General features: G+C 40.2%; 2 protein-coding genes and 1 long non-coding RNA gene across 4 annotated transcripts; 2 read left to right on the top strand and 1 right to left on the bottom strand.

Annotated features, from left to right (window-relative positions):
* Positions 1–771: 771 nt before the first annotated feature.
* LOC306963911 lies at positions 772–2,818 on the top strand. The gene is made up of 3 exons (XR_013792933.1): positions 772–1,150; positions 2,570–2,667; positions 2,732–2,818. It is a non-coding gene; the product is annotated as an uncharacterized lncRNA (long non-coding RNA).
* Positions 2,819–10,380: 7,562 nt separating this feature from the next.
* Positions 10,381–14,774, bottom strand: LOC306963898 (myoD family inhibitor). Its single transcript, XM_079557660.1, has 5 exons — positions 14,541–14,774; positions 13,892–14,021; positions 12,682–12,813; positions 12,500–12,607; positions 10,381–10,732 (listed from the first exon to the last, which is right to left on the bottom strand). The coding sequence occupies exons 2-5, from the start codon at positions 14,001–14,003 to the stop codon at positions 10,470–10,472; spliced, it is 615 nt and encodes a 204-aa protein (XP_079413786.1). The 5' UTR covers positions 14,004–14,021; positions 14,541–14,774; the 3' UTR covers positions 10,381–10,469.
* Positions 14,775–16,730: 1,956 nt separating this feature from the next.
* On the top strand, positions 16,731–23,919 carry cxxc1a (CXXC finger protein 1a). Of its 2 annotated transcripts, none has more exons than XM_079557602.1 (14): positions 16,731–16,896; positions 17,763–17,932; positions 18,005–18,105; positions 19,201–19,334; positions 19,433–19,588; positions 20,415–20,588; positions 20,667–20,759; positions 21,017–21,225; positions 21,295–21,502; positions 21,586–21,696; positions 21,771–21,820; positions 22,077–22,173; positions 22,353–22,505; positions 23,210–23,919. In XM_079557602.1, exons 1-14 carry the CDS (start codon positions 16,894–16,896, stop codon positions 23,354–23,356), a joined length of 1,806 nt encoding a protein of 601 aa, XP_079413728.1. In that variant the 5' UTR covers positions 16,731–16,893; the 3' UTR covers positions 23,357–23,919. The 2 variants fall into 2 exon arrangements, with proteins under 2 accessions (XP_079413728.1, XP_079413727.1); XM_079557601.1 differs by having other exon boundaries at positions 19,415–19,588.
* The last annotated feature ends 741 nt before the right edge of the window (positions 23,920–24,660 follow it).

Below are 24,660 nucleotides of genomic sequence, written 5' to 3'. Positions count from 1 at the left end.
TTGTCTTTGCTTCACAGGTGAGTGTCTTTTTCAGTCCCTTGATTTTTGGGGTAAGAAGCTCAAAATATCAGGCTCGGAATTAGATACAGGTGAAACTCAGAAAATCTGATTATCATGCAAAAGTTGACATTGATTTCTGTTATTCAGCTTAAAGTGCGACAGACTCATTACATGCAAAGTGAGATATGTGTAGCCTTTATTTGTTATATTTTTGAAGATTATGGCTCAGTTTGTAAAAAACCCAAATTAAAAATCTCATATAAATCAGAATCTTTCTGTGGACCCACCACCTGCAGGAGGAGCCATAAGGGGCTGGTGCAATGTGATTTGGGCAGCTCCAACAGCTGCCCCCACAACCCGGCAACGGACAAGTGGAAGAAAATGGATGGATGGATATAAATCAGAATGTTTTTCAAAATGGGCTGTAAGCCATAATCTTCAACATTACAACAAATAAAGGCTCGACATATGTCACTTTGCATGTCATGAGTCTATATATTAGTTTCACAGTTTAAGTTGAATTACAGAAATAAATGAACTTTTACACAGTATTCTAATTTTCCAAATTAGAATATTCTGTTAATTAAATCAACTTGTTTTGTCTAGTCCAACATCATAACATGCCATTATATGAGGAAAACGCAGTAAAACACATCACTGTGGAGATTATTTGTTTCCTTTATGTTAAAAAGAGAGTTTTGCCTGTAGTGTCTCCCCTGCTGAGACAATGATCTCTGTTCAAATACACTGTGTATAATTGGATGAAAAAGTATATTTTTCTCATAATAATTTCTATTTGCTTACACAGTTCAATCAGGCGTCAAACAGTTCTTTCTTGTCAATGACACTGAAGGGACCTGGTACGAGTGCCAGAGTCTCTGCAGGCAGCGTTACCAGGACCTGGCTGTCATCGAGACTGAGGCTGAAGACCAGGCTGCGATCAAAGCCATGGCTGAGAAATCTAAAGCTTGTATTGGTTTGTACCGAAACATATGGATCTGGTCAGACCTTAGCAACAGTAGCTTCAGGAACTGGAAGATCAATGAGCCAAATAATAAGAAATACAATCAATACTGTGTAAGTGTTAATGCAAACCGGCAATGGGAGGATGATGTCTGCACAAACCTGTTCCCATTCATCTGCCAAAGAGGTAATTACAGCACAAAAACTGAATATTTGTTTCATTTAATGACCTGGGATTTTTCTTAGTGGCACGTTGCTTATTTAATACTGGTTCACATTCATCAACACGAGGTGTCTTTCTTCAGCTTTATTGAAGGTCAAAATGTGACACAAGAATACAAACTACAAACACAAAAACATAAACCCAACTGAAACATGAACAGAACTGTCATCCACCAACAATGCACAAACCCCTGACAGAAAAGAAAGGGAAATAATAAACAACTATTTATTTTACTTGAAACCATAATCACAAATGTACAGTGGTGCAGCAGCAGCAGCAGCGCTAACCAACAAGAGATACAAAATTAGCACATTTCTGTACAACTAAACGTAACACAGTGGTCATACCGCCTTTGCTCTGCCCAATCCCGTCAGACCTTGGAAGCTAAGCAGGGAAGGGCCTGGTCGGTACTTGGATGGGAGGAAGCCTAGCGAATGTAGTGCGTGAGTGAGTGGTTGGTGGTGGTCGGAGGGGCCGATGGCGCAGACTGGTTGCCTCACTTCTGTCAGTCTACCCCAGGGCAGCTGTGGCTACAATAGTAGCTTACCACCACCGAGTATGGAGTGAATGAATAATGCAATGTAAAGCGTCTTTGAGTGTCCAGAAAAGCGCTATATAAAACCGATGCATTATTATTATTATTATTATATAGAGGACGTATTTTGAACCTGTCAGCAGGGCAAACTCAAAAAATGTGTCACGCAGGCAGACAAAGCACAAGCATGAAAATATGGGCATAACTGTAATAACCTTTGGCGTATACAAGATGGCTGTGAGAAAAATACATACCAGACCTTTATGCGGTTCTACACATCTCTGTATTTCAGGAATTTTCTTGGATTTTGTTTACATAGAAACTGAAGTCAGACTTTGTAGAAATGATACTGTGCATCTAATCTTAAAGCATTTGTATCTATTTTATGAACTTGCAGCGTAATTTTTTCTTGCATTTCTGTGAACCTGAAAAGTGACCCTGCGAGTTGTGCCCATAAACTTCCTCTCCCTGTGAAGAATTGGGATTCTTAGAATTGTTAGTGCTCGGAAAGTGAGGAATGAGTTTGGAGTTCTGGCTCCCGTTTCAATTTACTGGCTTTTATAGACAGTTAAAAGTAAAAAAAACAACATGTTAAAATAGGGATGAGAGGACAATAAAACAGACACGGAACTGCACAAAGACAAAAGACAGAAACACAACACTAACCATGAGTGAGTTTTATTTTAAGATGCCAAGCACTGTGAAAGATTTTAATTCAATTTCAATTCACTAAAAATGCAGTTTGGGCAAAGGCTGTTTTTCTAATAGGCATCTTGCAGCTTGAGGTTCAGGCTGAACTGCTCACACAGGCACTCACAGGCTTGTTTCCTAACGTTGTCTGTTTGCAGTTGTGAGTCCAGTGGGAAGCAGGACAAGGACCAAGATATGGTTCCAGACGCACGCTGACCTGAGTGACCCGGCCATCAGAGAGCAGCTGCTCAAACTGGTGCGTTCACTGTTTCTGAACAAGCCGCTACAATCTCACCTAAGCATTTGTTCCCTTATTACAGATTCAAAGAAGATTTACAGAAGGAAATGGTGATTTTACAGCGAGATGGACCGACTACCCTACAAAACAAGAAGAGAAGAAGAAGAAGTTGGATTGTGATTAACTAACATGTAAATGTAAAAGTGTAAAGTTTACTGATCAAAAGTCTCTCACTGTTTTACATTAGTGCGCATGTAACGTGATTTAAAAAAACAAATCTAGACATTTTGCCAATCTGTGTGTGTAACAAATGTGTTTTAACTTCTACATTTTTAAGCAGCAAAATTGCAAATTTGTGTTGAATTAGCTTTATAGCAGGACTTTAAGTGTGTGAAATACTGTTCCATTTAATGTTGTGCCACTGGATCATCTTTATCTGTAACTTGTTCCTCTATGACTGTACTGCTCAGACCTCTTTTTTCTTTATAAACATAAACATTAAATAAATGTAGAAGGCTTTTAAAAAGATTTTTCAAACTTGCTTTGTCCAAACTTGTGAGACGTCTTTATATAAATATGTACTGTATATACACCTACAGTGGGGAAAAAAAGTATTTGGTCAATTTCACAAAGACATTCTATTGGATTTTGGCCAAATGCTTTTTTCCCCCACTGTACCTAATGTAGGCGGAAAAGCGCTATATAAGTTGAGACCATTTACCATTTTCAGCCTATATGCCAGTGTGATACCTCATTTGAAAGATGTGAGATTTGTGTGAGATCCGTGTGAGTGAAACACAACGTACATGACATATGAAGCCTATGCGTTAATTCAACCTGGGAGACCAATTTGAGTATCACCTGCCTCCAGCCAATGATCGCTTCTGTGAGGGCCACACCTTCACTTCATCCCATCAGTGTAAGAGCCGCACCTCCGTGGCAGCCAATCATCTACCTCGGTCCTGCTTTTAATGGAGGCAATGGAGCTGCGACCCACCCCATCGCCTCTTCAATCCATGGCTTCTACCTGCTGCATCTTCACAGGTCTTCCATGCCACCACCAGTGTCCAGGCGCCAGGGAAGACATCCCTAACTCCAATCCATCCAACCATACTGACTTCAGTTCATACATCAATGTCAACCGCCAGGGTCTGATTGCCAAAAATATTCCATAATGTTCCTAACTCTAATCATAACCTCCTAACTCTAATCATAACCCTGTCACTGGTCTCCTGATCAGGGAGGGCAGAAGTAAGAGATCAAGGGCCCGATCTTGTGTCTCAAAACGCAGACGATAGCGTGACATTTTTCAGTAGGAGCGCACTTTGTGATCTTGCCACTCCAGACTTAAAGAATTTAAGTGGGTGGAGACACACATTTTCCTCCAACCAGATCGACTCCGCGTCTAGGAGAGTGGTTGTGTGGGAGTGGGGTTGAACATGCGCTTTTGTTTCGCCACAAGATCTGGCCCCAAGTGTTTTTAACACAAACCATCATTTAACTTTTAAAAACTTTTTTACTGTCACCTATTTGAGTAACCCAGGATTTAGCAAAGCAAATAGAGCTTTGATAATGTACACAAACTAGAACAGTGGTTCTCAACTCGTGGATTGCCGAACCGTTGTTGTCATTGAGCCTTTCTCTTTGGAACATTTCTTTCAATATTTAACTCCTTATAAACCAACCAATCAAAGTTTATTTATATAGCACGTTACAACAGCACCAGGACGACCAAAGTGCTTCACAGAAAGATTTTATTGCACCTACACATAATTCAGTCCGTTCTAGGTTATTAAAGGGACTATACAGAGTTTAATAATGTTAAAATTATGTATTTTCCTCCCCCTACATGTTCCAGCAATGTCCTAATGTGTAGAATGAGCTCAGACCTGTTCACCACAACTGCCTCTAAAATCCTGCACTTTCACTCAAAAAGGTGTTACTTTTAGCTTCTCAGGCTTATCTAATGCTTTTTCTAACTATTATTTATGGGGACAATACAATATTTTACATTATACAAGACAAATTCAGTTCTTATTTGGGTCACAACTTGTCATAGTGTGATGGTGAGTCCCATACTAGTTGAGAACCACTGAACTAGTGTAACCAGGTGGGTAAATATTGTTTTACTGCGACAATATTTAAAGTTCCTATCTGCCCGTGAACGCACCGCCACTCTCCGCCCGTGCTACTGATTGCGCGATTACAAAAAGGTGCGTGCTTGAGTTGGTTAGTGTCGGGGCTGGTATGCTGGCGTGTGGGCGCCTTTTTCGTGAGTACCTTTCCACCTTGTGTTATTTTAAAAACTACTTCTGTGCACTGGTTTAATTTAAATTGTTTGGCTAGGGTTTATTTTGTGGAGTTTGCTGGGCTGATGCTGCTCCTCAGAGGTGCCCCGAGCCCCCTGTTTGTGTTCCTCCTGTCTGCCTATGGTATGTGCCCGTCTTACAGCCTAGGTTTGGCCAATTGGCAGTGAACTGACGTTTTTCTATGTATTTCAGTTATGTCCACGCTGCTCAATTTAAGCTCCGAATTTGCCAAACAAACGAATTTTACCAAGAAATAATCCTGTAACTCAAAGCACTTAAAGCACTACAGCACCTTAGCTGGTTTTTGGGGATTTGTTTGAGTTTGTTTCCTATTAACGTTTTTGTTTTGAGTTGATTTATTAACATTTAGTTTGTTTGTTTTGTGAATATTTTCTATTTGCTTTACATTCCCCATTTACTTTAGCTACGTTTTAAGTGTTTGTTTTTGGGTTATTCGAGGGTTATGTTTTAAATAACTTTAATAAAATTGAACTACAAATGTAAAATAAAAGATTTATATTTTTACTACCTCTGCTTTGGTTCCTTTGTTACCAGACTTACCTCGGGCATTGGGTTGGTTTAAATGGGGAACCCCTAGCCTAGCCCAGTGGTTACACTAGCATGATGTCTATCTTGAAATCAGGATGGAGACGTGCATTTCTGGCAGGAATAACCTATGGCCACTTTTTAATTCTTATTAATGTTTGTAACAAACAGGATCAAACAAACTGTCTGGTTATAAAATGAAATGCGGACCTTTCCGAGTTCAAGTCAAAAGTTCACCTTCTGTTTGCTTTCAGAGTGTTCTTTTAAATAGTTTCTGTTGGTGAAATGGAAAAAGAGTACATAAAAGTGGCTTATACAAATGTGTGTGAAGTCGTGCACAGATGAATGCAAAGACAGGACTGATCATAAACCACGTATGAGAGGCACAGTTTTTGCATGGTGTTAATCTGGGATTATCTACTATTACTGACTGGTTGTGACTCACTGGTCTTTCCACATGTGATCTTCAATACAAGAGTTTAATCCCTCGTAAATTATTCAACTCACGCTAAGGCCCCCACTCTGACAGAAGTCAAAATCTACCTTTGAATCTCTGTCTTCAACCTCAATATTAAAACCAAACTGTGAAACAATTCATTTCAAGTATTTTCTTGGTGACAGATACCTCAAAAGCTTGCAACTTCATAGTGAGCCTCACCTCTCCTCAGATTTGACACATTAACCCACCGCAAAGATAACACTGGGCTGTCTTGTGGTGACTTAAACAGGTTCTGGGGTGAAAATGTTCAGGCTTTTTCCTATGTGTGTAAAAAGACAACATGAACATACCGAATCAACATGGTCTAACTTCTGGCCCGAAGGTTAATTCTTCTGAAATGGAAATATTGACACACACCCCTCTGTCATTCACTGGGTGAGAGAGGGAATGTCATGTTTACAGATAGAGCATTTAAAGGGACACAGTTTTTGCATACTGAGAGATGTGCTTATCTGAGCTTAGATGAGCTGAATGACACGCACCTCAGGTCTTTGTGCGTCAGTCACACAAAACATGTAAATGTAAATGACTGGAGAGTAGTTACACCTCTACCGGAGAGAGAATTTGGAGACTTAAGAACAGCATGACTTCTTTCAGTAACCTGTCCGAGTGTCCATCATGCTTTGGTTGTGAACTCTTTTTGTCCTTAAAAAGAATACCCTTTGATATATTTATTTAAAAAAAAAAAAAAAAAAATATGGATGAACTACTTTTCATGCTTTATGGTAAGTTTAATTTATTCTGCTTCTGTGAAATTGTTGACACATTAATTTAATCTAGGATGATCCCTTTGATTTTACACATTTTCCAAAATATTGTGCTCCTTAAACAAACAAACAAACAAACAAGCAAAAACTCATTATTCTCTCCAGTTATCCTTGTCCCTTTGGTTCATGGTCAAATTGATGAGTACCACTTCATCAACATGAACCTGACTTGGATTGAAGCTCAGCAGTTCTGCAGAGAGCACTACACTGACCTGGCCACTGTAGAAAGTGCAGACGACCTGAAGAGGACGAATATACCAGCTGGTGTGGTCGCCTGGATTGGTCTGCATGATGACTGTGCTGCATGGCACAAAGTGATGACCGCTGTCACCAACTCCTGGAGATGGTCCTCCACTGGGACCACCAGCCCCGGGGGTTTCCAGCACTGGGACGAATCACAGCCAAACTTTGCAAATGCAAAGGATTTGTGTGGCTGCATAAGTAGAAATTTCTGGAGGGATTGTGGTGAGAACTTGAAGCCAGTTTGTTACAAAGGTAAGGTACAAAATACAGTTCCATAATGTAAAACTGCGTCTTCATATATTCATACAGAAATTAAACAATTATTGTCATCCACTTTTTAAAATATCAATATTTTTACTTTGATATCTAAAATAATAATCCATGCAGTAGTTCTCAGGTGAAGTTTATGAACCAGCCGCGCTGGGGCAGGGCCTTCTTTGTGATTTTGTCGTTTGAATAAATATATGAAGAAAGTGGTGGAGTTGGATTGAGTGAACGCATCCATGAGTGTCAAGCGCAGTTACTTTATTTGTACTGACTGTTTTTTCACTGTCTGCAAATTGTACTTACCACATACACATTTTTACTTACTTTTTCAGTTCAGTTTAACACCAAGCAGTTTTTTGTGGAGAATACATATATGACCTGGGCTGAGTCTCTGGATTACTGTAGAAAACACTATCTCGACCTGGCCATGATAGAAAATTTGGCTGAATACCAGGCAGTGTTGAACATGGTCAACACAGCGTGGTTCGGCCTGTACCGAGAGCCCTGGACATGGCCCGACAACAGCAACAGCAGCTTCAGAAACTGGGGAGAAGGGGACCCTAATAATGGAGATGGCCTGGAGCACTGTGTTACGATGGGATCAGACCTTTCCTGTAGGGACTCAAACTGTGATCGCCGCCTGCCCTTCATCTGTTATAGAAGTAAGTGCTCCCATTCATGAAAGTCTTGCATATAATGACCACACATCACAAACAACACCTAACAAACGCTGATCTTTCAACAAATCTGTGTGAGCAAACTGTATATCTCAATCTGGAGCAATTCAAGTTATAGCAATTATACATTTGAATTGGTGAGCAGCTAACATGGCAATTTAAATTGAAGTTGTCTATTCATAAAAAAAAAAAATGAAACAGGCCATGACTGCTCACTACTTTTCTGAATGCACTGTGGTACATTTTGAGTGCACTACTTTCTTCTCTCTGGACATTCTTTACCACCACAAAATGGCATGATCACTATATAGAGCAGGCCCATGCAGTCAATTATACACAATCTATACAATGTGTGGCAGGCTGTGATGGGCTGTGCATGACAGAGAGGTGCATGGAGGAAAATGTTGGTCTTCCAGGTGAATTAAGACACATCTTGCTGAATTTCTCCTGCTGCAGTGCAGCGACGTTCAGCCAAAAGAATCAAGATAAAGCTTCAGAGCACTGCAGACCTGTGTGATTCCTCCATCAAGAGTCAGATTCTGAATGCAGTGAGTTTAGTGTTACGTTATAAAATACTGACTGGGAATCATGGGTGTTATTGATACATTTATGGCTCTTCTGTTTGTGTTTTTCAGCTCAGAACAACTGAGCATGAAAGAGACTATTTTAAGCCTCAAAAAGACGACATCGCCAACAAAAAATAAGCCTTGATTTGCCACTGCACTGACTAAACGCAGCACTGATTTGAAGGCCTTAAGTCACACTTTTCATGTGCAGTACTTTATCTTAGCTTAGATGATTCCCATTTCATACCAGGTTAAAAAAGTGTTGTTCTTTAAAATATGTAACAGTAATTCTGCTCTAATTAGTAAAGAAAAGCTTCCCAATAGGACATGCAAGTACTTCAAGCTCCTATTATAACATGGCTGAAAAGCAAAAATATTTGACTAAGTAAAGTGTGGACCCTTTCACGCAAATAACGCAAAACTACTACACAAAACTAAGAATAAAATCAAGTTGAGATATTACAACAGAGAGGGGTCAGTGTGTATCAGAGAGGTCGTGGCTCCTTTGCTGTGAGTTCTCTTTGTCCTCAATTTGTCCTATATTAAAGTTGATTCCTTTAATTATATTCTCTGTTTATATGAAAGTTTTCCTTTAGGTCGTACTGGGTAGAAAAGATGAATAGCCTAATGTTTAGGGGGAAAAATGTGTTGTGAAATAAAAATCTAATTTGAATAAAAGTGAATAATGATCAATGTACTGAAATTTGTGTGGGTTTGTTGGTTGTTAATGAAGGATATATTTTTAAAAAATGTAATTATAAAAAATCTCTTGCGCTGAAAGCCATGTGCAGTTGTAAACAGCCTTCATCTCATCCTCCATGTCAGTATTTTCAATAATAATCTACACACTTAGTTGCTCAAATCACTTTATAAAGAAACCCCAGCAGCACATTCCAAGACACATTTTTGTCCTGCAGGGATTCACAGCCACAGAGCAGCAATAGTAGCATAGTCATCTCTTGGTGACTTCATAATAATAGATTATGTAAAGAAAATGTTATGATTGACAGGTGGCGGGGGAAGAGACAGGAAATGGCCCCACTGCCACAGGAAGTGTGTCCAAACAGGAAACAGGAAATACACTGCGGCGGCAATCAAAGCTGAGGAACAGACAGGATCAAGGCCAGAGGAACATCCTCCTCATAAACACTCTTTAGTCTTACACAAACACTTCCCTCCTGACAGTGCCCCGTAACACTGACAGTATAATTATAAAATCTGTTTCATTTAGTGTTTTCCTGGTCACTCGCGTTAGATTGCAAGTATCACTTACTCCATATTGTCCTATTGTGGCCACAGCTGCCCTGATTAGCCCTTCTGCCCTTTATTCACTTTGACCTGTCTCCGGTACCGGCAGTACCTCAGTAGCCTGTGTGACTGTAGTTGTTGGGGATGGAGAGGCTTAAGGGGTTGAATAGTTACAGCTTGTCTGTAAGACACAGAGCTGTGGCCCTTCAGTGTATTCCTGAAGCAGGTGAGTCCATGCACACCGTGCCCAGGGGTTAAACCCACAGCTGCTTTAGCAGGAACATCTTCAGGCTGAACACATTCAATAGAAGGTGATCGAGCCAAATGTAAGTCCAGTTGTTTGGTTTTAATGTGACAGGATTTTTTGTTAAGCCTATTGTGGTTGCTTGACTGAAGCAGTGCACAGTGTTTACAGTTTCAACTTGAGTTACAGTGTATACCTGTGCTACTTGCCCATTGACTTTTGTAGAATAAAATAAGCAGTTTATTACTAAAATGCTCACATTATATATTATTGAAAATAGTTTTGTTGTGTCCGGTGCATATTGAAAAAAACAAATGAAAAAAAAAAAAAACTCAGTTCAATCAATCGATCATTTGTTCAAAGCTGATACGACAAATCCTCCTGGCTTAGTCCTGGGTGAAATTTTGGTCCTGGTTTCCCGTGCTTTAGGCGCAGGGCCTGAGCTGGACCACGTTTATGAGGGGAAACAGATGGAGCAGCACTCAAGGCAGATCTCCAAACAGTCCGTGGATCCACAGCAGGTTTCTACAATCCCACACTCCTCTGTGCAGCCCACCTCCAGACAGCAGCAGCCAAGCAGGGTGTCCGAACAGCAACAGGCCCCTCCCACATCGGCACAGGCCCCTCCCGCTCCGCAGAGCAGACACTGGGCCAGAGCCGAGCAGAAAGAAGAGAGCTCACAGAAGAGACAGGCCAGCAGGCAGTGAGCGCAGCAGTCTGTAAAACACAACACAGACAGCAGGCATTGAACTACTGCAAATACTACAACAACTGCTACGTGTTCCATAGGGGATACCTGGGTTCCTCTGGTTTGGGCTTTCTGTCTTTACTCATCTGAATTAAACATGATTTCTACTTCACTAAATTTAGGGCTTATCCTGGTTTAGACCTGGTTTATGTTTAGTCATGACTTAGTCCATAGGAAGCCATATTAAATCTGATAAAGATCTGGTTAATCTGGGTTTAGCTTAGTTTAGCTTTAGTTTTTAAGAACAATATTATCCTGTGTTTTAGGTTGATAGACACAAGTTGATATTCTTTCGTTGCAAAGTAATTCTCCATCTAGATCAGCAGTTTGCCAACCTTTTATTTGTATCTTCCTGGAGTCGACAAGATTTCAACAGAGTTATTCAAGAAAATAACCTGAGATTCCTTCTATATTTACTTCAATGTTTGCAATGTATGTAAAGTGACTCACTAAGAGCACCTTTACCTTGAAGTTACTGGTTGGCGATCCCTTATCTATAGGTTTTCTTGACCAGAATTCTCTTGTCGTGAGGGTTTAGCACTTAAAAAGTAAATGTGCCAATTAGTCCAGCAGCAGAAACCGCTTTTGATGAGTATTTGCTGAACTCAAAAGTTACCAGGCGGTGTTTTTCAGCCCGTTTATCGGCTTTGAAAAGGAGAAGCCTGCTCTGTTACTTTCTATGGGACGATCACGATGTCCAGAGAATGCCAGGTATAGCAACGATTGCTGTGATTGCACAATGTGGAGTCAAAACCATTATAACAGATCTCATAACTTAACATTGAGACTGCATTGCTGTGACAACATCTGCACACCCTTTATAGCGACTGTAGCTGTAAGTTCATTGTGTCCCTGATTTCCCCCCAGTATATCCACACTGTGCTCTCTAACACGTCGTCTTATATGTCCCGTTTGCTCCTGCAGCGGGTGGTGCTGTGTACAACATCAATCTGACTCGGAGGTAAATGTTTCTGCAGTGATGACAGTTGGAAATATTTCTGTTTATCTCTCCTGTGCACATGGACCACTCCCTTATCTCTCAAAAACACATGTCTGCAGGCCTAGACAGGAGCACGTCTGATAAAAGATAGAGAAGAAAAAAAATGTGTTTTTATTTATATGTAGAATAACATATGACACTACGTAGCATTTCACCAAATACATCTTAACTGTATTTTACAACAGTTTTTTTTTTTTGTACCTGAAAAACTCATCTCACCTCAACTCAGACCTGACTTGTAGCTTTACTGGGAGCGGGGACGTCTCGAGCTCGTCTCCATGGAGATGCTGACTAATGGCCGCCAAAAATGACACTTGCTTGGCTCAGTTTCTCATCCAATCTTTGATTACCCACAGCAAGAGGCATAGAAGTGACATAGAAAGAGGGTTCATATTCAAGTGTATACTAATGCAACAGTTATGTAATGTTTACCTCCTGTGCCCTTTCCTAATAAGGAACTTTAAATAATAAATCTCACAAAAAAATGTCAAACCTGGGGAAAACTGAGCTGCTTTTTTGTGTGAAATCTTCCAGAGTTTCAGAGAGTGAGTTTGTTATTGGAGCAATGATTCTGCTGCTGAGGAATACCTGGTTGTGGAATAGACTTTATGTATGTAAGGTAGGTGAGGAAACCCAAACATTCCCACCCAGATGAGGGGAGGACATAGATCTAGGGATCGAACCCGGGACTTCCCTGCTACAAGGCGAGAGCGCGCGTGAAACAAAGATGTCTGACCTCCTCCGGCGGCCTCCTCGATGTGGGCAGAGTCTGTCTTGAAGTGGGCGGGGCTTTTGGAAGACGACTGCCTGTGATTGGCTCTTGTCTGATCTTTTCTGCATGTATCTGAGAGATTCAAACTTTAGAATTAAAGGTTCTGTTGTGAAGAATGATATATTCAGTACATAACAGTGGCTCACCTTTGGCTTGGGAGCAGAGGGAGGGGCCGGGAAGCAGGCGAGCGTCATCATTGGACGATAAACTGTCCGTCACTGAACCTCCGCTGCTGATATCACAGACCTCCTTATCACAGTCAAGGGGCGGGGCCTGGGCTGAGCTCAGGATGGGGCAATAGGGGAAGGTGGGGCATTAGTTCAAAAACACATTACTGTCAAAAATTTACTTTTTGTTTAGTAAGAGTTGTGTTCAGTTCAAGGACGTACCAGCCTGAACGTACAGTACTATTTTTGTACCAAATTTGTATGTTTTATGATGGGCTGTTGTTTTTGTAGCATTCTTTGCACTTATTTACGTGACAAAGCAAGTGACAAAATGGTGGTTATCAATGTCAAACATAGTTAAAGGGGGGGTATTATGCAAAATCGACTTTTTCAAGCTTTACATCATGTTCTTATGTCATTCCCTCATTAAAAACATGCCCGAAGTGTTGCCTTGGCACATTCACGTATTTTTGAGTAATCTGTAAACACTCTGACGGCAGCCATTTTAGGGATAGGTTTGCCTGAGTCCTCCTAGGAACGCCCCCACCTCCTGGAGACGCCTCAGAGCTTTCGTCACCAGCCGAGTAACCAACCACTGCTCCTCAGCAGAACCCCCTCCCCACTGATGCCACAGACAGCGTGTGGAGGGGACGTGTCGGAAAGGGTCAGAGGTTCTTAAAGAGACAGAGGCCTATTTCAAGACATTCACTACAGCCATTTTGAGAGAGCAATTTTATACAAGGCAGTTATTTTAATTTACTGCATTTACAGACCAACAGAAGGTTTGGTCATCATTGTATTGTGATATAGACTGGTGCTATGTGACTGAAAAAAGCATAATACCCCCTCTTTAACATTCCCGAAAGTGACAAGTTTTGTGTCAAAAGGCATTAATATACATATTATCTGTGAGCTTGCTACTTCCCTGTTGTTATTTCCAGCCTCGATATAGTATTAATTTGTGTACAATTTTGCTTGCTTCCTTCCTTTTTTATATATACAATGAATTATGTAATATGTAAGCCCTGCATAGTGTAGTGTGTTAAAAAGCCCTGATGTAGAGTGGGCTAGTTGAAGAGGGCATTAGCTCCCATGACGTTCCTGCTGTGTGGTGCATTACAAGACGAGGTTTACAAGCCTGTTGGGAGGATCCTCTCAACAGATATGTAGCTCGCCTTGTCATGCTCACCTGTGTGAAGTGGCAGGACCCCATTGGCTGTCGGCTGAGTGACTACGCATTCTGATTGGTCCGGAGCTGTGTCATCGTGTCGGACCTGAGGTTGGCCCGACATGTCATCCATTTGTAAAACACTCAGGGACTAGACAAGGCAAGTTTATTTGTAGAGCACAATTCATACACAAGGCAATTCAAAGTGCTTCACAGTTGCATAAAATTAGAGGAAAGCTGATCAAATCAATCCATGAAACATCAACATAAAAAATAACTAATTACAGTAAAAACAGGGACTACAGGGAAAGATACATGAGTCAGCCATTCATGAAAGTTAAACTTAAGCAATAAAAATATTATATTATGTTATTTAGCACGCAAGAGGCTCGTGAAACACAACTGGAATCGAACATTGGTGGACAAATGCTGGGCTGTACTGCAAACCTTAAGCATTTTAAGGTCAAAATGGGAGTCCAAACATCCAAGGAAAGAAAACAAAATATATGATCGCAAACTAATTTCTTTGTATTTGTTTTACTCCTGAATTTTCTCAGAGTGAAGACTTGGTTCATTATAACATTTAGCAAAGGCTAGCAATAATGTCGGAGTGAAAATGTTTCATAGTGACATATTTTATTGTTATTGTAAACATTCATAATTCACTTACTTGGAAAACTGTATGTCCCTGATTTTTACTGCAAATATCCTGGTTCCTTCATTCGGACAGTGATGTGTGCTTTTCTTCTCGTCTTGTCCATGGTGTGATGAGGTCCATTAACTGTCCGTATTTGACATTTGTCTAATAATCCTGCGTGTTAGAGCAAAACTTTGAATCCAACTTTATCTTGGTATCTCCACAGTTTTCTGCAACGATGTGACCTGTTGTTCAGTCCTGGTTCAGTTCTGTTCCGAGTCCATGGCTCTCTCTTGTCCCGTTATGGTTTGGTGTGGCCGGTTGAGCGCCTCCTGTTTCCTCTACAACTTAATCTGTTTGACAAAGACACGCTCTGAATACTCTGCAGCTCTCTGTCCCCACACCGTTCAGCCACACTCTGAACAAAATCACTTAGAGCTTAATTCTATTTCAAATGCTTCCCAAAGCAATTTTATTTTAGAGACAAAGGAAGTAACATGTGTGTTATTATGCAATTTTAGAAAATAATAGTCTTCATAACATATCTGCTGACTACTATCTATACTAAAGAGGTTATGCAGACCCGGATCCTATTTCTATTTAAACCTAAATAGAAATGGAATCTCACATGAATAAGTAAACAATCATCTTAATGTCAAATTGCGGGACAATTCAAAGAATAACACATGCATGAGCTCTACTTGAGTAATGAACAAAAGCAACTTCTGTTTTACACAGAAGCCAAACTTTTACTTATTTAATTTAAAAACGTTTCTCTACTCAAGTAAAACATTTGGATCCTTTTTGCAGTAAGAAAACAGCTGTATGACAAATGACAATGAAAAATGAATTAAAAGTTTGTAATTCTTTTAAAGTAGGCTATTTCGTAAAGTAGGCTATTCGTCACTCTCAAACCAAACACCGGTTACAACCTTTGTTCCGGGATCAAATCCTCCTTTCAGTTCCTAATGTAAGGACTGACATGGGGAAAAAGGCTTTTAAATATTGTGCTCCTTCTGATTGGAATCAACTGCAAAATGAGCTGAGTTTTCGTGAGTTGGTCTCTCTTAACTCTTTTAAATCTAAACTGAAAAAATGTGTACAAAGCCGTGATAGTTGCTGTTGTTTTACCTAACCTTTATATTTTGTATTATATTTGATGTAACTGTTTTATGATGTGTTGCTGCCTCTCAGCCAGGTCACTCTTGCAAAAGAGATTATAAATCTCAATGAGTTTTTTACCTGGTTAAATAAAGGTTAAATTAAAGAAATATTTGTTTAATCTATTTTACGTTGTTGTTGTTGTTGTTGTTGTTGTTGTTGTTGTTGTTGTCTTCGTCATTGTCGTCGTTGTTGTTGTTGAAGTAGGCCATTATTCTACTCCTACTTGAAAGTTTTACTTTTACTTGTGTAAAAACCCTTACCAAAAAGAAGTATACTTTAAGTACATAATGTTAAGGGTAATTAAGCATATTTTTCCAAGTGTACTTATTGTGTACTTACAAGTAAACTCCTTTGGTACTAAATTGGCCCACTGGTAGTATGCTTCAAAGTGCTCATAAGAATACTTTCAAGCAGTCTTCTAAGTTTACTTTTAGTCTACTTCTAGTACACTTTGAGTATAATTTATCTTCAAAAGTATACTTAACAGTATACTTCAAAGTAACCTATTAAACTATTAGTTTACCAGCAGTATACTTTTAGTCTCATTTTTAGTTTATAAAATCACACTTCGAAGTACAGCCAAGTACAAGTATAGTCTAAATGTAAGTAAACTTTAGTATAAGTATATATATAAATACAAATATATATACTACTAAGTATACTATTATTATTAGTATACTTAAAGTTGGTGAAGCATACTTCTGATAAGTACATTAAGTAAACTGGAAGTATACTATCTTAAATTTTAGTATACTTCAACTATTACTACGTACTTCTTTTATGTTAGGGAATGTTTTTTGAGCTACGGAACCTCTTATTACAAACTCCAGATTCAGCCCTGAGTCGCCCCCTCCTGGACATCAAATGAGCCGCAGCTCATGATCTTGCGTTTACGTCATGGAGTCAGTAAATAGAAATGTTGTTTTAAAAACTGAAACGCATCTGTGTGACGGGGAATTCCTCTGGTTCATACGCCTGAGTGTTAAACTGAGACTGGCCACTAGATGTCCCCACTGCGCTGCAGCCGCTGTAATTCTACACATCTTTTCCAGAGGCGAGGTAGAAGAAGACGCCGCGGAAACAAAGCGATTTTCACATTTTCCCAAAATGTTCCCAAATTTTTGAATACAACAAAGCCGCAACCGACTGAAGCCGCAGAGAACCACCGTCAAATGGAAAGAAACTGATTACAGCGGTGTGAAAGGCCTTGCTTTTTCCTGCGATGGTGAGTGTTTAGTCCCATAGATGCAGATGTGGGTGGAAATCGCAGCATCCTCTCCTGCACAGATTCTCACGGAGCTAACGTTAAATCTCTGGGAAAACACACAATGTCTGCATAAACATCGCTTCCATGTATTTATGCGGTAAATCCACATATTATGCATGCAGCAATAGCGCATGCATAATATGTTATAATTGGAATCCTCTCTTTTACTATTCGTCCTCACATCTGGGGGAAAAAAGGGTTTTTCCTGCTTAAAGGCCCATATTGTGCCAAAATAACGTTTTTCAGCCTTTAACTGCAACACCATGGTAACATCCCAACAGTTATGTTTAGATTCATACATGCATGTTTGAGTTATCCTTCATGTTCAGTCTGTCTGCATCTCAGAGATCAAGTTGCTTGAGCGCCTGCGGAGGTTTCAACGTGGTCAATCTGTTTTTAAGCCAATTGCCCTCTCAATTAAGATTGTTTCAGCACTCAAATTGCCTCCTCTACAACAAAAGTCTCATCAACATCTAGCTAATATCAAATATGCCCTCTTTATGCGTCCTGGCATGTATTGTGCAGAAAGACAAATTAACTTTTTTAATGCATTATTTTATGCTCTAAAAATGTAAAACACCAAAGCAAAGACGCCTACAATGTTTTTAAGTAATGTATAATGGTAGCCTTGGAATGAAATATAAAATTAAAACAAATCTCAAAATGCAAATATCAGGTAGCAAAAGCGATATTTAGAAATGTACCTACTCTTTATTATATTAAAATGTATTTACTATTTCGGAAAGTGCATTGCTATTTGAATGTGATTTTGCAAGAATTTAGTAATTTTGTATTTGTTTCCTCTTCCCCGTGACTGTTTTGAGGCTGAGGAGGAGACGGCAGCCGCAGTAGCAGGGCATGATCCCGTGGAGGAAGGTGACAAACAAGATCCAGGAAGTAAAAAAGCAGAACTGGAAGTTCCTGTCGCTGTAGAAAAAGCATCTGCGCCAGTTTACTGTATCTGCAGGAAACCGGACATCAACTGTTTTATGATGTGAGCAAAAAGTCCTGCTTTAGACCTGGTGATGTTTCTCAACTAAACTACTTGTGCTTTCGTGTTGTCCAGAGGGTGTGACAGCTGCGCAGAGTGGTTTCATGGAGACTGCATTGGTATTTCAGAGAAAGCAGCTAAACCCATCAGAGTTTGGTACTGTCCCAAGTGTAAAGGTGAGTCAACCCAAAACAGGCCTGAACATTAGACGGTCCAGCTACATCCAGAGTGGTCCAGGGCGGATGTTTTATTGGAGTGACCTAGTGGTTGTGGCTGAACACTTACATTTCATTTGTCTGATAAGCTTGCGTGCATCGTGCTCTCATTTCCCCATAATTGCTCTGGTTTGGGGAAATATTATTGGTAAAATTGAATTGTCAGTGACCCACAACTTACCCTTCACCCCCGTAGAGCGTAATAGTTCAAAATGGCACTGTTCCTTCCACATAAACCAATCAAAATATATAACTTATTTTTGTAATAAAACTGCCTTTTGTAATAATTTAATACTACACTATTATAGCATTTGCAAATACTTATTTGATCAATTTATTGCAATGCTTAGTTTGCTCATCATTTGTTACTAATTTATAAGCAGTTAAGCGAATACCTTTAGTGTTCATTTGATGAATAAGTTTAGATCCTATTATACAACATGCCACTAACCTGATAATAGGTTTACACATAACAACGACAAGTCACGAATGCCACTAATCCGCATTCTGAAAAGGCCATTCCTAACACATCGTGTGTAAACGCAGCATTAACCAGACTGACGGATGGTGCACATTGTCACTATACTCTCTGTTCAGAGACGCTAAATTATGTTAACAGTGGTTAATAAGCTGTAAATGTCTTTGAAAAGATGAATGAAACATTTAACGATGCATTACTAACTGCCTGATATTGTGATTTATTACAAAATGAGTTCAAAGAGTATATTACAAAATGTGACACAATGTGTTTTTACTACACATGCTATGCTAAAATGTTTTTACTTTTTGAACATAGTTGGGTTATTACCAAATGCCCTCTGAATGGGTGGCCTGTGCTACAGCTGGTCACCTCCAGAGATGCACCTGATTCTGCTTCACATCTGCACCACTGCTTTCTCAACAGTTTGCTGTAGAAATGTTGAATGGTGGGTTAGATGTGAAGAAAAAATAAAGTCTGACTTAATCTTAAACTTAATATGCCTGTGTATTTTTCTTTATTAACGTGTTTTGCATTTTAAGATAATGTTTATGTTCTTGTGTTTGCTGTTTGTTCAGAGAAAGATCCATCTCTAGAGATTAAATACCGCCCAAAAAAGTCCAAGGAAAAGGACCCAGAGCTGGAGATACAAGAAACTGAGGAATTCAACCTGCAAACTTTAAACTCTGATAGAAGGAGAGCCTCACAGCAGGTATTGCAACTCCTCCCATACATAATGTATTCACCTGTTTTAGTCCAATGGTGGTTTAGTTCTGACTCTTCCTGGTTCAGGCCATTTCTCTGTCTCAGATTAAACGCTCAGCCCGTATGTGTGGAGAGTGTGACGCTTGTCTGAGAACTGAAGACTGTTCTCAGTGCGACTTCTGCAAAGACATGAAAAAGTTTGGAGGACCAAACCGTATCAGGCAGAAGTGTCGGCTGCGGCAGTGTGAAGTCAGAGCCCGGGTGAGTTCACTGTCAGTCATTTCTTCTTCACCAATCATGAGCGTGAAAGAGGACAGGCTTTGCTCTCTACACTGGATATGTGCGTTTCAAAAGCAATTCGTTTTTGTGCTGGCTTAGTCTTGGTTTAATTGTGGTTTGAAGTAAAACGTAAAAATCCAACATTTTAGAGTATCATCCAAACAAATATTACTTTTTGAATATTACACTTTTTCTACCTAAAAATAAATCCATTTCATTTTAATCATGATCCTTGATTTAACTGACTTTGTCAGACATGTGTGTAGTTTTGGTGGAAGTGCATACATTTACTGATGGACTGAGTGTACGCTGACAGCATCAGTGACACTTCTGTGTTAATTTAGGTAGGTGTTTTTATCTTTAAGCTAATAGCATTAAATAACTCAGCACAAAAGATAGTCCTGTCTAAATTTCATTTGGTTGTTTCCTTTTTATTTTGTTTTATCTAACAATATTGATTTTAGTAATTTGCTCTGAGACGTTTTCAGTGACTTTCTGCCTTCCTGGTCATTTTGAAATATTCATTTATTTCTTTGGACAAAACTTTGCTAATCCTTCATGAAATAATAACATGTTGGATTGACAATGGCTGCAATTTGAGTTAGTCAGTTAACGCCACATAATGTCACATGACCGGGAGACGCCGTACTGGGGGTCACAATATGAGGCTTATGGCGCCGTCAACCCCTAATCGCACGCCTGCAAAAGACAGATCGAACGTCTCATGATGCTTGTGTGCATTTAACCCATTCTTTTTCTGAACTTTTTTGTTATTAGTTTGTAATGGCGATCTCTTTCCTCTGAGCAGAAGATGCTTCGAGGAGCAAAGGAAGAGCAAAGTGGCCGAGGTCCTGCCAGGGGGCAGACCCTGCAGAGAAAGGGGGCAGGGGATCACTCAGAGGATGAAGATGATGAGGATGCCTTTAGCGAGAGTGAACTGGAGCTGTTTGAGCAGTACAAGGCAGCCGGCTACAGGGATCTGGTGAGAGACTGATGCACCGTGTGGTTAGTACATCTGTCCCTCTGTGCAGCTTTATGATTTTACTGATCTGAGTTATAGGTGTGGCACAGTGAGGAAGAGGAAGGGCAGTCTGTGAAGAAGGCTGTAAAGGTCAAACACGTGAAGAGAAGAGACAAGAAACCAGAGAAGAAGGTGCAAACTACTACAGCTACAACAACTTTACTGCTATGTTTGTTTACTATAACTATTACTATTATTACAACAGAGCTTTACAAACTATTAGTTACATTGCTACAGTTATGACAACCAATATTTAACTACTACTTCTTAAACCATTTTCTTGATTACTATTTCGATTGTACCTGTGTTTAACAATACAACATATTAAAATTCCTGTCCTGTTGTTTTGTTTTTTTCACTGAAATGTTGTGTTGACATGTTCCCATTAGAAGTCCCAGGAGACTGTGCATAAAGAGGAGCGCAAACATAAGGGCAAACAGCGCCACCGTGTGAGAGTGCGGCACAGTGAGCGCGGAGAGGGCGGGGCTAAAGACTCTGCCTCGGGGCTCAGGCAGTGTCTGGGGCCAGGTTGTGTGGAGCCGGCCCGAAGCAACTCCAAATACTGCTCCGAGGACTGCGGCATGAAACTCGCAGCTAAGTGAGCACTGCTTTTTACATGTTCAGTTTTCTGCATCTATGCTTTACATGTTTATTCTTCTCTCTCCAGCCGTATCTACGAGATCCTGCCACAGCGGATCCAGCAGTGGCAGCAGAGCCCGTGTGTGGCCGAGGAGGTGGGCCGCAGACAGCTGGAACGGATCCGGCGGGAGCAGCAGGCTGCGCGGCTCAAGCTGACGGCAATGGAGAAACGCTTTCACGAGCTGGAGGGAATCATTGCTAACGCTAAACTGCAGCAGGTTCAGCACGACGAGGAGGTAACACCGTCTGCCCACGCGCCGCCCGTCCAGGCTGTTTGGCCAGTGATGACTGCAGGCATTTGTGTTGATCTGCGTTTCAGGTGACGGAGGGAGAGGGGGACGACACAGACTTCCAGATTTTCTGCGTGTCGTGCAGTCACCCAGTCAACCCCAAGGTGGCGCTGCGACACATGGAGAGGTGCTACGCCAAGGTGCGTATGAGCCCTAAGATTCATCAGTATTTACATGTAATATGTGCTTAAGGAGAGTGTGTCTTTGTCCTTAGTATGAGAGTCAGACGTCCTTTGGATCCATGTATCCAACTCGCATCGAAGGGTGAGTGTGAACTCAAAACAAGTCAACCCTTCGGCAATCCATGTGACAGAAGAATTAGTACCATTTGTAAAACTAGAATGTTGTAGAAGAACAGTAGAAGAAGATTGTCTGTGCTTTACTTTAGGGCTAGAAGCAGGTAATTATATTGGTATATGGTATTTTGGTTCTTTTGTGTGTGTCTGGTTGAGTATGGGTTTGTTCCATGTAACACATAATGTAGGATAATATTTTATTTCTTTGGTTGGATGTGTTCTAGAGCCACCAGACTGTTCTGTGATGTGTACAACCCTCACAGTAAAACATACTGCAAGAGGCTACAAGTGCTGTGTCCAGAGCACTCCAGGGATCCGAAGGTGGGGAACATGCTGTATTTAAAATAATTATACGCTATATCATTACAGTGTAACCTCATGTTAACTCTGGTTTCTGCTGCTGCTGCTGTTAAAATGGAGAAATATTTTACCTTTCGTGTTCTCCAGTGCAGCATGTGCCTTTTCAAATGTTTTCTGAGACACTGCATTGATGATTTCAGATCCCGGCTGACGAGGTGTGTGGCTGTCCTCTGGTCAGAGACGTGTTTGAGCCGACGGGAGAGTTCTGTCGAGTGTCCAAGAGGAAGTGTAATAAGCACTACTGCTGGGAGAAACTGCGGAGAGCGGAGGTGGATCTGGAGAGGGTCAGAGTGGTAAGAATATCTTCTGTATCACACGGCTGCTCTTTGTCTGTTGTGAAGGGTTGTTCAATAATGCTTTGCTATAATTAATTATTAAACAACGACTAAACAACTAAATTGAAAGCAAATGAAAACATGACTGTTACATAAAAATGTTAACTCTGAAAAGTGGGCATTTTCAAACTTAAAATAATGTGTGTAAGGAAAACACATCAGCATGGATTGTGTTGGTTTTCATCTCAAAGTGAAGTTTTAGTGTGAATTGTACAAAAACTTGTGCAAGCAGTCATTTTTTGCTAACAGCATGCTAACAAATAAATGGTGTCGTAATAAAGACTGAAGAATTAAACTGCTGTGTGATTATGATTCAAAGGTTTTTAACATACAGCGGACGCGTCATGATTTTATTTAAGTACACAAACAAAATCCTGAACATTTCTCTTTAGCAGTAGAAGAAACAACCGAATTAACCAGATTCATTCAAACGTGCGTAGATGAAGAAAAACACTTCTGCAGGTATACTGTTGATAAGGAAGCGACAAAAAAGTAAATTTTGCTCTATGTCATCTTTGAACATAATACATGATAAATGATTATGTTTTAATTTTTTGCACAAAAAATGCAAATTTCCGCAATATCAGCTCTTGATCATATTGATCCACAGCACATATAGTAAGTTAATAAGTGAATACCAACCTTGTGTTTCATTTTTTTAGTGGTACAAACTGGACGAGCTGTTTGAGCAGGAGAGGAACCTCCGAACCGCCATGACCAACAGAGCCGGACTCTTGGCTTTAATGTTACACCAGACAATACAGCATGACCCCATCTCGACTGACCTCAGATCAGCTAAAGAGCGATAAAGACAAAAACCTACCGTAAACCCGGTTAAAACGGCCTTCGAACAAAACACTACTATATCAGTTATGGGGAATCTTAATCGCAGACTGGCAGCTTTTCCTACTGTAAAAAATGAGTACAAAATGTGGATCCAGCCTTACGTTTTTGAAAATGCTTGTGTCTTCACTTGGATTTTAAAACTAAACTTGGACTCATTTTACATTAATATCTTCAGCATCACTTTTTAACTGCCTTCGCTGTAAATGTGATTTTAACGTGTCCTTTTCCCTCCATCTGTTATTTTTTAGCATCAGAAACAAATGTAAGTGTTTACAGACACTTAATCAGTGTTCAGCCACCAGCAAATAAACTGATCAGTATCATAGGAACTACCCTACCCACAATGCACTTGGGGCTCAGACTTGGAACTGAAGCAGCTACAACGAAACACAACATGCTTCCATTGCACATACGTCCTCACGTTTCCTTTATATTTTTATACCATGCTTTTATTTTTATACACGTTTTTTCTTATTGTATCAAACTGGTGCTGCATTAAAAGGGACGGGATTTTAAAACCTCGTGTCGGCTTTTTATTGGCAAACTTTTAGCTTTAGGGTTGGAGGGAGTTGGACTGTGAGGTTGGGAGGAAATCCATGTTGTGCATCACCTTTGGTTCCAGCAGGAGGCGTTATTGCATCACAATAGATACAAGCTCTATCAAATGATCAGGGGCAAGTAGTACATGTACTTTTACTCGAATATATATGTACTTTTTCTAGTTTTATCATATTGTGCTTCATACTTATATTTGGGTCTGAAGTAACAGGTAGTTTTATTTACTCTTTCCCATGCTTGTGCCTCATAGCCTCAAGAAGGTCCTGGGTTCGATTCTCACTTGGAGTTTGTATGTTCTCCCCGTGTCTGCGTAGGTTTCCTCCAGGTGTTCTGGTTTCCCTATACCACTCAAAATAAGTATAATAGGTTCCCCCCTGCGGCTAACGAGATGTGTTATCTCAGTTGGACTTTCCTGGTTAAATAAAGGACAAACAAATACATATCTTTCTTTTACCTTTGGGGACATCAGAATTTTGACGTTCATCTTGTCCGACTACACCATCATGAAAACTTTTACACAGTTATTCACCTCTGAAGCAGTGATTTTCACAGGCCTTTTACTAACTTCCTATTGTCTAACATTACTCTAGGTTAAGAAAATACTCCCACCTCTGCGTAATCACAGTCCCTCCTCTGTTCAGTGCATGTCTTAACCAGTCTGTATTAATGATAGTAGATTTATGAAGTAATTCTAATCAGACACATCCTC

Source organism: Gobius niger (assembly GCF_951799975.1).
Source record: "Gobius niger genome assembly, chromosome: 6".
Classification (NCBI taxonomy): Eukaryota; Metazoa; Chordata; class Actinopteri; order Gobiiformes; family Gobiidae; genus Gobius; species Gobius niger.
The sequence above is the reverse complement of the archived record's forward strand: the minus strand, read 5'-3'. Positions and strand labels throughout refer to the sequence as shown.

Coding starts and splice junctions, on each gene's coding strand:
- cxxc1a (XM_079557601.1), top strand. Junction 18,106..19,200: donor GTACTGTCCCAAGTGTAAAG/GTGAGTCAACCC, acceptor CTGTTTGTTCAG/AGAAAGATCCATCTCTAGAG. Junction 20,589..20,666: donor CAGCCGGCTACAGGGATCTG/GTGAGAGACTGA, acceptor TCTGAGTTATAG/GTGTGGCACAGTGAGGAAGA.
- LOC306963898 (XM_079557660.1), bottom strand. CDS start 14,003: ATGGATGACATGTCGGGCCAACCTCAGGTCCGACACGATGACACAGCT. Junction 12,608..12,681: donor CCTCTGCTCCCAAGCCAAAG/GTGAGCCACTGT, acceptor TGAATCTCTCAG/ATACATGCAGAAAAGATCAG. Junction 10,733..12,499: donor CGAGGAGGCCGCCGGAGGAG/GTCAGACATCTT, acceptor TGTGTTTTACAG/ACTGCTGCGCTCACTGCCTG.